Source organism: Micropterus dolomieu, linkage group LG04 (genome assembly GCF_021292245.1).
Source record: "Micropterus dolomieu isolate WLL.071019.BEF.003 ecotype Adirondacks linkage group LG04, ASM2129224v1, whole genome shotgun sequence".
Lineage (NCBI taxonomy): Eukaryota > Metazoa > Chordata > Actinopteri > Centrarchiformes > Centrarchidae > Micropterus > Micropterus dolomieu.
In genome coordinates, this window is record NC_060153.1 from 27,366,107 (window position 1) to 27,378,167 (window position 12,061).

General features: G+C 42.6%; 2 protein-coding genes across 2 annotated transcripts in view; both read right to left on the reverse strand.

The window, feature by feature from the left end:
- Window positions 1-552: 552 nt before the first annotated feature.
- LOC123969279 (ras-related protein Rab-33B-like) lies at window positions 553-3,576 on the reverse strand. Its single transcript, XM_046046523.1, has 3 exons — window positions 3,110-3,576; window positions 1,339-1,517; window positions 553-1,162 (listed from the first exon to the last, which is right to left on the reverse strand). Exons 1-3 carry the CDS (start codon window positions 3,326-3,328, stop codon window positions 832-834), a joined length of 729 nt encoding a protein of 242 aa, XP_045902479.1. The 5' UTR covers window positions 3,329-3,576; the 3' UTR covers window positions 553-831.
- A 4,835-nt stretch (window positions 3,577-8,411) lies between these two features.
- The window catches only part of naa15b (N-alpha-acetyltransferase 15, NatA auxiliary subunit b), an 18,875-nt gene continuing 15,225 nt past the window's right edge, over window positions 8,412-12,061 (reverse strand). Inside the window, exons 18-20 of the mRNA XM_046046522.1 lie at window positions 10,858-11,001; window positions 10,305-10,402; window positions 8,412-10,069 (exon numbers count right to left, since the gene is read on the reverse strand). Of these exons, the coding sequence (XP_045902478.1) occupies window positions 9,872-10,069; window positions 10,305-10,402; window positions 10,858-11,001 (440 nt within the window). The 3' untranslated portion in view covers window positions 8,412-9,871. The remainder of the gene's footprint in view (window positions 10,070-10,304; window positions 10,403-10,857; window positions 11,002-12,061) is intronic.

Below are 12,061 nucleotides of genomic sequence, written 5' to 3' on the forward strand. Positions count from 1 at the left end.
AGCTAGTTTTATAGAAATAGTTACAGGGCCTAAGACAGTTGGTGGCTGAAAGCGAGTAGAGGTTTGTAAGAGTTGCTGTGTATGTTTATAGCCCCTTTTCTACCGCGACATCATGGTGTTCACATGATGCTGGTCAAATTGTGGTCCACCACAAAATCATATTTGAGTTGGTTTCATTTGTAGTTTCTGACATTTATGTCAACATCCAAATCATGATTTTGACTTGGGAACAGATTCTTCTGTGAACTCCAGTTTATCGGAGTTTGCAATAAATAATTTGTAAGAGTGAACAAACATGGACGCCTCACGTCAGCCAAGGTCCATCTTTCGAAGGTAATTAAACCCAGATTTAATAGCTACGGAGCTACTCTGCTAATGCACAGTATTTTCAACCCTCACACCACCAACTCTTCATTCACAGAACTGAGTTGCCCAATAGTGGATAGTGTTCTGATACTGTGAGGGGATTCACACTCAGCCACAGCGAGTTCCCAGTAGTTCCCACACATGCTAAAATAAACACATAATCACCGCACTAAAAGGTCAGTTGGCTCAGATTAATGTTTACATTCACAGTCTTTATTTTGCAGCTATTGTAAACAAGAAGATCACAAATATACACAACATTTCCAAGAAGGACATCTAGTTAAGAGTATAAATATTGAAGTTGTGTGTGGGAGTAACAGCAAATGTATTTCAAATGTAAAGGTTTTGCATTTTTGGTGTCTTTGGTCAAAAATGAAAATTGTGCACAATGTGGTCATTCACTCATAAAGAGCTAAAAAGTCATGTTCTTCCATTTGAAAAGGCCAACAGTTCTCTGTCTCTCTCTCAGCAGCAGGTCCACAGCTCTTTCTTTGGGTTTGTCTTGTTTATGAGTTTGAAGGACCCGCTGTACGTCAGGGTGTTCACTGCTGAAGGTTTCTTCTGCCTCTTCAGTTTGGCACCAACAGCAACAACGATGTCCTCCACCTTATCCTGCTGATACGGCACCTCCCCGTTACCCCGGCGACCGGTCACACATTTGTTTGGCGGGTTCTTGGCCGACGTCTCAAAAAACATCATGCCGTGGGCTTTGGCGAAGCTCATCGCTCGCTCCTGCCCCACCTGGCCGTCCGTCCTGTGGGGGTCACGGAGGTCACTCTTATTACCCACCAGGAACCTGGGAGGAGAATAGGTAGCAGAAAGGGACAAATGAAGGGAGATGATATTAAGAGTTTCACAAAAAAAAAAAAAGTAATATGGTCGTAGGATGAAGTAGAAGTGTTCCATGTGATTAAATCAAAGACTCCTGTCCTTTAGTGAGTAGCAGTACATGCAGAGAGCTGATGTAGCTACCTGGGGATTTCCTGTCCGAGGGAGTTCTGCCTGCACTCTTCTACCCATGCAGACAGGCTGCTGAAGCTGGAAGGGCAGGTGACATCATATATGAAGAGCACAGCGTGGACGTTACGATAGTAGTGTTGCACCATGGACTTCCGGAAACGCTCCTGTCCCGCTGTATCCCACAGCTGGAGCTGGTGGCGAGGAGGGAAAATGAAAAGGAGAAAGTGAGCGACTGACATTTGCGTGTAGGTTCTCTCTCTCAGCAGCTGGCACAGAGGAGGAGGTGGTAGAGACAAAAACACGAGAAAGAGGAAATGAATAAGGAGGAAGGCACGGTTGGGAAAAGAAATCGTGTGTTGAAATACCCCAAACCAGGGGAAAAAAAACACACTCCCACACACACACGCGATGTGTCATCACTAAGAGGGAACAAAGAAAAGAAATCAACAAGTTGATCTGATCATTAGAAAGTCAGATCTCTCTGCTGGGCTTTGTCACGGTTTCTTTGAATGAGATAAATTAAGTTCTTAATGTCAGTTCAAATCAGGGATCAACTATGTGGCTCTCTCTAAAATAATAATACATTTGACAACAGATTTTTTTTAACTGACGAGGGACCAGCCTTGCACAGCCACACACTTAACTATTTGATAATTAGGTCTATGCTTTAAAATAACTCAGTCTCAACTTTGTATAAACACAGTAAACACGTACAGATACAGTCATTTTAACTGTCAGCCTTTGGAGACCAGAAAAATCTGGTCTCCAAATTTGCTTATGAGGACTTGTGACTTGAGATTTGTTATTTAACTTACCTTGATTGACATGAGACTTGTGTTGAGACTTGACTTGGACTTGCCCAAGAGGTCTAACAAAACAGCTCTGGTTACTGTGATCAAGTTTTGTTCAACATCCAAGTACTTTTTTAAGAACCTGGGACCTTTCTTACATTATACATTCACTGTGAACCAAAGACACATAGGACTGTCCAATCACCTTATCAATTTATTGTCCTGGAAACAAAGCTCGAAATCGCCTCTACCCTATATCAACAAATCCTCACTAGCGGGCACTTCCTCTGTCATGTGGTGGTTTCAAAACACTCAGGAAATAGCACAATCCAACTAACACCCACAGTTTTAATATAGAATCATGAAATAAGCCCTTATTGTGTTTACAAGATGCGTTCAAATTAAACTTCACATCACAACTGCAGGATTAAAAAAATCTAAGCTGAATCAGATGATTTATGAGGCTGTTGATGTAAACAGCAAAAATGCCACTATAATCAAGAAGCATGCAATCCTCACAGTGACTTACAGGCTGCATTAGTCCTGCAAACTCAGGCAGCTCTGCCATCCAGAGAATTCTCTGGGTCATTCAGTCTGGGACAAATAACTCTGTGTGAATTCAGCAGAGCCACACTGCAGTGCAGGACATTTTTTAAGAGCCTCTAGAACATTTAGAGCCAACAGGGGAGATAAATGCAATATAAAGCATGATAAAGTTTTAAAAGCACAGGACTATTTTGTCCTCTTTTCAACAAGCAGTTGCAGGTGGTTCAGTATTTTTTTCTTTAGTTGAATTGGGCCTTTGAATACCACCCAATTCATTTAGAAAATTGCAGGTGATTAACATAAAACCCCAAAGGGCCAATCTTCAAGGACAACTTTATTAGAACTCGGTTTTTAAAACATTTGGAGGACCACCACTGTGCGTAAAAAGGCATTTCTCCTCCGTCTCGTTCTGTTGTTTGAAGTGATGCATAAACCTCACCAGTTACCTTAATTTTCTCTCCATCAATATCCAGCAGTCTCTCGCGGAAGTCCACCCCGATGGTGGCCTCGGCTCTGCTGGGGAACTCTCCGGCGCAGAGTCGGTGTGTGAGGCAGGTCTTCCCCACCCCGGAGTCTCCGATCACCAGCACCTTGAAGGTCCGCCAGCGAGTCAGCAGCGAGGACACGCTGCCCAGGGAGCTGGAAAACTCAAGAGAGGACTCCATTTACCTGTCGCCCACAGCAAACTCAATAGAAAACAAAGCGCAAAAACGGCGTCAAACGTTATCCCCAGGAAAGGTTTCTAAGGTTGACTGTTACGCAAAAATATAGTTTCTTTTGATGGTTTAGTCTGACATTTACGCCAAACCTCTTCTTGTAAACTGTCCACGGGGTTGAGCAGCGTGAATGAGAAGAGAGGGAGCGAGCCTGCCTCCCTCTCTGCTCTTCAGTTGGCAGCATGGTCATGAAGTCTGAGGGTGGAGAGTTGATGAAATGACGAGCAGCAATCAGCATAAGGCTTTAGTTTCTAGGCAGATCCACACGAAGAATTGCCACATAATTTAGGTCCATGTGTTTGTCCTCCAAACTTTTAATTTGTCCAAAATGTTTAATTGGTGAGGGACCTGCCTGAGAAGGCAGCGGCACAGAAAGTTGTATGCAGCAAAGATGGTATAAGAAAACCTGTCCTTCTGTTTATATTTCTTTATATTATTTTCCCTGTCTCCTTCTGAGCGTCAAACACCTCTGCCTGTTTCCCGTATGTAAGTAAGAACACATTTAAACCGACCGTATCAGACAGACAACATGAACATTTGGACGGTTTATTGACGTTTTGCAGTGTTTTAATGAGGTGGGAGAGGTCCCTGTGCATCATCGTGCAGCTAACGATGTAGCCTACAAACTACATTCAGAAACCTTATCTACATGACGATACATTAAGTAGATATCGGATCGTATTTCCTGGTTAGCAGTCTATGGATCCTGAAACCAAGCCTGGGACTATCACCAGTTAATTTAGCCACCATTTAAACTGTCACACCGGCAGCCGGTGTTGTGCCGAATTCTGCCTGCCTGCCGAGAATCGCGTGCTCCTCGCAGGTGATAGGCTAACGGTCATTTATGCTGAGAAAAGAGGTGGATGCAAATCTCGGCAGGTAGGCAAAACTTTCTTGCATTTTCCCCCTCATATGAACAACAACTTTAGGTAGGCTACAGGATAGGTAATGATTAGGTGAAGTTCCTTGTGGTTTATTCGTTTTGAGCAACTTTTAAACGAAAACAAAAAAAACCAAGTACATGTCATGTCATGAACAAACAAGTCATTCCTTTGAAGTCTCCTGACGCGCCTTTGTTAGGTCACAGAACATTATATAAAGGGGTAATTGATAAATTATTTATTATTTTGTAGACCTGACCAGAAACAGTTGTACACAGAGTTCTACAGAATTATCACAGCGCAGACGCTCAGAGAAAGATGGACCTTAAATTGAAAAATATTGAACACGACATTGAAAGTGAATTCAAGATGAAGGATTCATGCAAACCTCAGGATGAAAAATAGACATCGGTTTACTTGCAGAAAGACTAGTTTGGCTGACCATCGAGGAAGCAAATAAGAAATTCAAAGTTAGGAAGGCAGGGGGCCTAATTGAACGCCTGTCCAAAAATGTATGGGATGTGAACATGCCTAAATGTTTTTCTGACATCCCCCAAACACATTTGAAAACCACACAGCGGCTGTTTTCATGGACCTGTGTGAACTGTACGGCATTGCTGAGAGTTTATTTTCAACCCCAGCCATACAGTAGGAGAAGCTCCATCAGCAAGTTCTTCTCAGCTCTGGGCAAAGCCATAACTACACGCTTTAGATGTTAAACATTGAAGCACTTCACCTTAGCAATGTGCTAGTTTCTGGCCCAACTATGACAGAAAATCTTGTTTTGTAGGGTATTCTTTGAGAGTATTTTGGAGTTTGTTTTCTGCAAAATGATTTAAAAATGTTCATGACTCATTGTTGTTTTGTTGTTTCCTCAAAACAATTCAGCAATTGATCATTCTAAATTACCATGATGTGGGGCAGGACTTGAGCTCTTAGGGCCATCTTAGCAGTGGGACCGCATAGCTAGAAGGTGAAGGTTCGAGCCCCGGTCCTGAGGCTTTCTGAGTTTGTGGGTTGCCTACTGTGGTGGCATGGTTTAAATGTAACATTCATCTTGAAGGAAAAAAAATGTCTGGTGTTCTCTTTTTTCCTTCAAAATGAATTCTATTGAGAGCTTAAGTCCTGCCTCACGTCCAGATTACTCTCTCCTCCACTGGCCTCTGCCCATCATTGAGGGACTAGCAGGAGGTTAACTTGGTTAACTGAGAGGTGGGACAGGACTGGAGCTCTGAGGGCCACCTCAGCAGTGTGACTGCATTGCTAGAAGGCAAAAGTCCATGTCCTGCTCCTGAACCTTTCTGAGTTTGTGTGTTACCTACTGCGGTGCTCCGGTTTCCACTTTCCTCAAGACAATTTAGCAATTGATCATTTTAAATTACCACAAAAAAGTAAAATGGTTTCATAATTCTAAATTTGTAATAAATCAATCAATAAAAATGTTAAAATGGAAATTTCTTGCTCATCTCTCTTATCATTTGCTGTCAAAACTATACATATTTCTGCTGATTCAATCTCACATGTGTGTAATACAAAAGATTATTTTGCAGCACTATTGCATCAGCATTAAAGTTATTGTCATGACTAAAAATAGTTACTAGGCACATTTAAGTTTAAATGTTGTTAAGCTAAAATATGGTTGCAATACTTATTTGCATCCCACAGTTCATTTTTAAGTAACCAATTAACCTTTGAGAGCTCACTCGCTCCAATACTGTGGCTTTATTGTTAGAAGGACACTCTAAGATTAACAAAAATGTTTTATAAGTTCAAATTTGAGTTTCATACACGAGTTTCAACATATATGTCACAAATTTCTATGTCATTGTGCACCACTCCACTAAGACTGTTCATAGTAAGCAACTTACAATAACAGTACACACACACACACACAAAATGAAAGCTGTTATTTTTACAATAAACCCAAATGTAAATGGAACAAATTAGGATGTATTGCATTACATATTATTATTGTATTAGAAATATAGTTTTATACTGTATACTGAGAAACATAGCTATTGTTGATAAGTTCACAGTGCTTTCAGAATAATAGGTAGGTAAGTGGGTAGATTTATTTAGTCACAAAACAGGTTATATAGTGAAATTGAGGATGAATTAGAGTTTAGGGTGCAGCAGCAGAAACTTCTCTCTCTCTTCCCAGAAGAAGAGGCTTTGGCTGGGGTGGGTACTGTCCTACTGTCCAGATATTACTGATGCTCGGGAGATAGGTACCAATGATCTTCTGAGCTGTTTTAATCTCTTGTCCTTTCCTTAGTTTCAGGTAACCAAAGCTAAGCCCAGTGGTGGACAGTAACAAAGTAACACTGTACTTCAGCACACAAGATATTTGTACTGAACTTGAGTATTTTGTTTCATGCCACTTTCTAACTTCTACTTCACCACATCTCAAAGGGAAATACCGTATGATTAATACATAAAAATAATCATTAATTGCAGTCTGATACAAAATAGTTCAACCTCAGCCAACTACATTAATGCACAAGGAATAATAATCTAATTATATAATATATAAAAGTATAACAGTCATATGGGACATTTTTCTGCTTTGAGTAGGCTACTTTTATTTTTAATAGGCTTCTTCTACATTTTTCTGCTTATAGCCTACTTACATACTTTTACTAAAACTTTTTCAATGCAGTACTTGCAGAGTATTTTACAGTGATGTATATGCCTATTTTTATTTTTTGAAGAAAAAAAAAAAAAAGTATCTGAATAGGCCTAATTACTTTGTTCACCACTGGTTAAAAAAAGCCAAAGCTTCTGGTTGCAAAGAGGTTGGAGAGTTTTTGACTTCATCATGAATAATAATTCAGCACGCATTTGGCTCCACTCCCCAACATCAGCCGCTCTCACTATCTTCGATCACAGGCAAGTGATTTCGTCCAGGAATCGAAAAATCAAAATGCTGTGGGGGGGGGACCTACAGGTACCGCATCCATCGGGTCTCGCGCTTCCAACTTCCAGAGTTCACCCGGAAACGACACATTTTAATTTCTTACCTGCTTAACGGCTCTGGCGTTTAGTAGGCTACAGATAAAGCTATGAACTCGGAAGAAAAATGATCGTCCATTAATTGAATATAACGGGACAACTTCGAGGATACAAAGTGTGGCGTGTGAACTGGCTGAAATTGCGTGTGTCTCACGGTGAATGCGTGACGTGTCTCGCAAGGGCGTTACTTTGTGTTGGAAAGTTGTGGGGACATAAGGGCTTAGATTAGGGGCGTGATGTTACACCATGGGCCACGAGACGTGACAACAAGACAAGAAGATTTTTAATACTATGAAGAAACAGGAAATGCTGAAATGAGCCTACATGAACGGGGGTCTGGGGGAGGTTTGAAGCATTAAACACTTTTCACAATTTCCTGCATCCTGGAGACATTTTCTGCTCCAATATGGTGAAAATGTCTATTATGGAGAAACAAACAAACAAAAAAAGCTAGCAGGTGACATTTCATAAATATAACGTAATATACTGCAGTAATCAGCAGCTTGTTACTTTTTTAGCTTGCACCGAGAAATGTTAACTATTTTCAGAACATTTTGAAGAAATGCTTAAAGTGGGGACAAAAATCAGCCATTTCAAAATGTGGTGGGGACATGTCTCCTCAGATCCCCCGTCAAAACAGCACGCTGCTGCCCCCTGCTGGTAGGTTCCCTTTACAGTCATTTCTGTCTACCTGTAACCTCCCTGTCCCACCGGCCCCCACAGCCACTGCTCGCCTGTAAGTTGTCATTTCCATTCATACTTTTGGTAAAAACCCTGTCCGGCTCAACAGCAGCACGGTCTTCATTTGTTGTTGTGATTTATTGATAATAAAACCCAGCAGGAAGCCCATAGACATAACCTCAACAGGCAACAGAATTAATCCGTTTCTTCAAATGTAATAAAATAAGATGCCATGAAGACAAGAGCTAAACTCAGGGGAGACATACATTACAAAACTCTCCTTTGACTTCATTCTAAAATATATATATCCCAAGTGACAATGACATAAAATCTGGCTTACAGTTGGTTAAAAATATAAAATCCTAATTTTAACTAACCGACTTAATGTATTTTACACCTGCATTTGGTTTGACCTGGTCCGTAACTAAACCCTACACATACAGATGCAAAGAAGCAGATTGTTTTCTTTCGTTTGGTTTTAATACAAAAATCCAGAGATATCATACATCGCCATCTCAGATTTCATCTTTCACATTAGAACCCAAATTAGAGGAAAAAGGGGAAGAAAAGAGATTACTTGGCAGAAAATGATGGGGAAACAGAAAAACTGAAACAAATTCCAGGTGCTCGTTCGTTTACTCGCCTTGGAGCGTTTTCATTTCTGTCACCACAGGCAACGGGCCTGGATGCTGAACTGTGACCTTCAGAAGAGTCATTTTTATTAGCACAGAAAAGCCCTCTGAAGTAAAATGTACAGTACGTGTACCAGATGTACTCGTTTCCACTCTGACTGTTAGAGTCCCTGTGTACATGCAGATAAAACCATTTGTAACGGTGACAAAGCAGCAGCACAGGGGACTCTGCCAGGAGGCTCAGTGTAACCAGATCTAGAAATGATTATCAACAAGAGTTTCATTGATCCATTATGGACAGGAAGGTGTCTATGGTATTGCTTAGATCTATCCAGCTCTCTCAGAACTATGTAAAAACGTTTAGAGTAGCAGTGTATTTGAAATGGAGCACAACACACAATACAGTTTTTAAATCTGTGCTACAAGGTGCTCCGTAATAACAGACAGAGGATTACATATTCCCCAGTTTAACCAGGAACCGTGAAGGAAGCACAGTCTGACCCCCCAGAAAACGTTCACATGTGAGGCAACTTTGTTCACGCAGAGACCGGGCCTTCCCTCCCTCACACACCCCACTGCACTGCCACATGTAGATCAGAGGCTTTCTGGAGTGTTACAGCAGATACAGACACACCGGTGGCTGCTGGATGTCCTCAGTGTCGGGGTCCTCAGTAACTCTTCCTGCTCAGCTTCCTACAGATCTGTCACAGATCAGATCCACTCAGCTCAGTCTCCCGACCCCCAGTGACAGTTGTGTCCTATTTTCATTTAAATTAGCTTTTTAAAATAAGGGGAACACAGTTACGCGATGGGCGAGTGTCGGAGCAGCACTGAGTCAAACTCGAGTGGTTTCTGTCACTGTTATCGATCATCTCAGAGGAAACTGACAGTCCGCATCAGTCCGTCACAGTTTCTCCCAACAGTTTGCCAATAACTATTGTTTATTTTTCATATTCAGCACGGTTGTCAGCTCTATTAAAAAAGTAAAATGGCCATTCTGTTATCTTCCTCTTCCCCCCACCCCACCCCCTTGCCCACAAATATACACAACTGCACACATGCTCTCAACACACACAGACACACACACACACACACACAGTCCTGATTTTCACCGTGTGGGAGAGAGCGCCAAGCCATGCCAGGTCAGACCCGATTAAGCTGAGCCAACGAACGAAACACCCATTTTTCGCTTCCCGTGTCTGGCTCTACAAAATGGCTGCCAGGCGTACCACAAGGCTCCGTGCTCGGCCCAATTCCTCTTCTCATCCGCTGTTGTTCAGTCGCGCTCACATCTCATTGGCTAGCTCCTCGGTTTCCGTGGAAACGTCTCCGTTGGCGATCTTGGCGTTCTCCTCGTATCCGGGCGGTGCGAAAGCTAACGTGTAGGGGTAAAGCTTGTGACAATCGGCGCGGTACGACTCCGCACGCTCTTTACAGTCGCCCAGGAGGCCGCTCCGAAGACACTCCAGGGTCTCTGTGCAGATCTGATGGAGGAAGAAGAAAACTTTAAATGGAAGTTCTACACACCCCTCCCCCTAATTACTACTGATCCATCAACCGAGCCGTACACAATTTACACGTGAAATATGGGCTGTGCTCAGGTTAATAAGGTTAGCTTTTCTTCCGCAATAAAAGGACTGGATTGATAAAAGTACTTCCTCTGTGTATTATTACTAACACTAATGTATTCCACACAGCTGTTGTTCCATGACTGCATACCTGTATGGTTCGGTTGTCGAGTGACTCATCTAGTGCAGTGGCCAGCTCTGCTGCCTTCGTTTCAGTTGATGAGTCCAGATGCACCATCATCTTAGCAGCTGCAGGAGGGAGAGAAGAGTTCCCGTCAGTTTCCAGGAATGTGTGTGTTTACGACAGGCGCAAAACCAAAAGCTTATAAAACTAAGACTGTTTTTAGGCGTCTAAAACTAAGATCATATTGTGAGAAAGGGAAGATTTCTTTTATGAACCAAACAGAGTAGTTGTGACACAGTGCAACGCATACAAGTGTTGGTAGAGTGATTTCAGTGTTGTAGGTTTGAAGGTTGAAGGTTTGCTGATGGACAGAAGAAGCTCAACCCTGTACATTAGAGATAAATAGGAGACAGAACTCAAGATTGAAATATCCAAAGATGACTGGTACAATATAGGTGAGGCACAACACACAGCCACCTGTGAAAGCTCTGTCAGTATCATGTTAACCTCACTATTGAAAATGTGAACCTATCCATTGTGTGTGTGTGTGTTTGTGTGAGAGAGAGGGAGAGGGGCCTACCAGCCAGTCGGTGTGGTATGGAGTTTGAGTGCTTGGTGAGGTAGGCCTGGTTGAAGCTCTTCGCGTTGCTGTCTCCGAACAACCGGGTGATCTCCTGCTTCAGCACCGTCCTGACCACCTCTGGCAGCTCCTTGCTCTCGGACACTGAACGGGGGAGGGAGGGAAGGAGATGTGAGTAACGGTGGGAGGAATGTAGAAAACAAAAGACAGAGACAAAGAAGTAGCAAAAAGGGGAAGAAGATGGGAGAGGGAAGTATGTAAGAAAAAGAAAGGAAGTAAGAATATAGGAATAAAAGGTACTTTAAAAACGCAAAGGACGTGAAACAAAGACATGAAAATGGAAAACGATCGACTACATGTGGTGCTTTTAACAGCTGTGGTATTAATACAGAACCCTCTCTCGTACCTCCTTTAAAGAAGCGTACTAGACACTGGTGTAGCCATGGGTGGTCTGGGTCAATGGCCAGCGCTCTCTTCACCGATTGGAGCATCAGCAGGTATTTTTCTGAAAAGAGAAGATGGATTGTAAAGCAGAAATGACAGGTAAGAGACCGTATCTATACGGTAAAATGTCAAGGAACGCCAGTGAAGTATCACTGAAATGAGTGTGCTTGCCAACCTTTTCTGAAGTAGATCTCAAAGGCCAGTAGGTGTGTGTCTATTTTGTCCTTGACCAGGTGTTTGAGAGGCATCAGGAACTTGACGGCTTCTTCCAGTGGATTTTCTACCTGTAAACAGGATGTGACAGAGAGCGGACACAAAAGTCAACATCACATTAACCGATTCCGCTCAATTTATCGCTTCCTACGTGCACCTGTGTGAGCCACGCCAGAGACAGATTTTCAGCGCCCTACGGACAATTCAGTTTTTATGACTCTTCGTGTATTTCTCTCTAACCTTGACCAGCTTATCAGGAATTAGCTCCTCTTTAGGCCCCCCGATTTCCTCGTCATCATCCTCCTTCTTCTTCTTCTGGTTTTTAAGCTGCTTCTCCTTCTCTGCGTTCTTCTTCTCCTCCTCCAGCTGGGCCTTCTTCTGGGCCCTCCGCTGCTTGTTCCTCAGCTTCTTCAGCTCTTTGTCTGAGAGGTTAGCTGGAGAAGAGAGCGGCGAAAAGGCGTTAATGAAGGACAAAACGCACCCATTTCCTCTTTTACTCTGTCCAGCAGAGCATTTAACTCAGTGGTGCAAATGAGACTCAAGTTTT

Coding starts and splice junctions, on each gene's coding strand:
- LOC123969279 (XM_046046523.1), bottom strand. CDS start 3,328: ATGGAGTCCTCTCTTGAGTTTTCCAGCTCCCTGGGCAGCGTGTCCTCG. Junction 1,518..3,109: donor TTGATGGAGAGAAAATTAAG/GTAACTGGTGAG, acceptor CCTCGCCACCAG/CTCCAGCTGTGGGATACAGC. Junction 1,163..1,338: donor CTCGGACAGGAAATCCCCAG/GTAGCTACATCA, acceptor TTCTCCTCCCAG/GTTCCTGGTGGGTAATAAGA.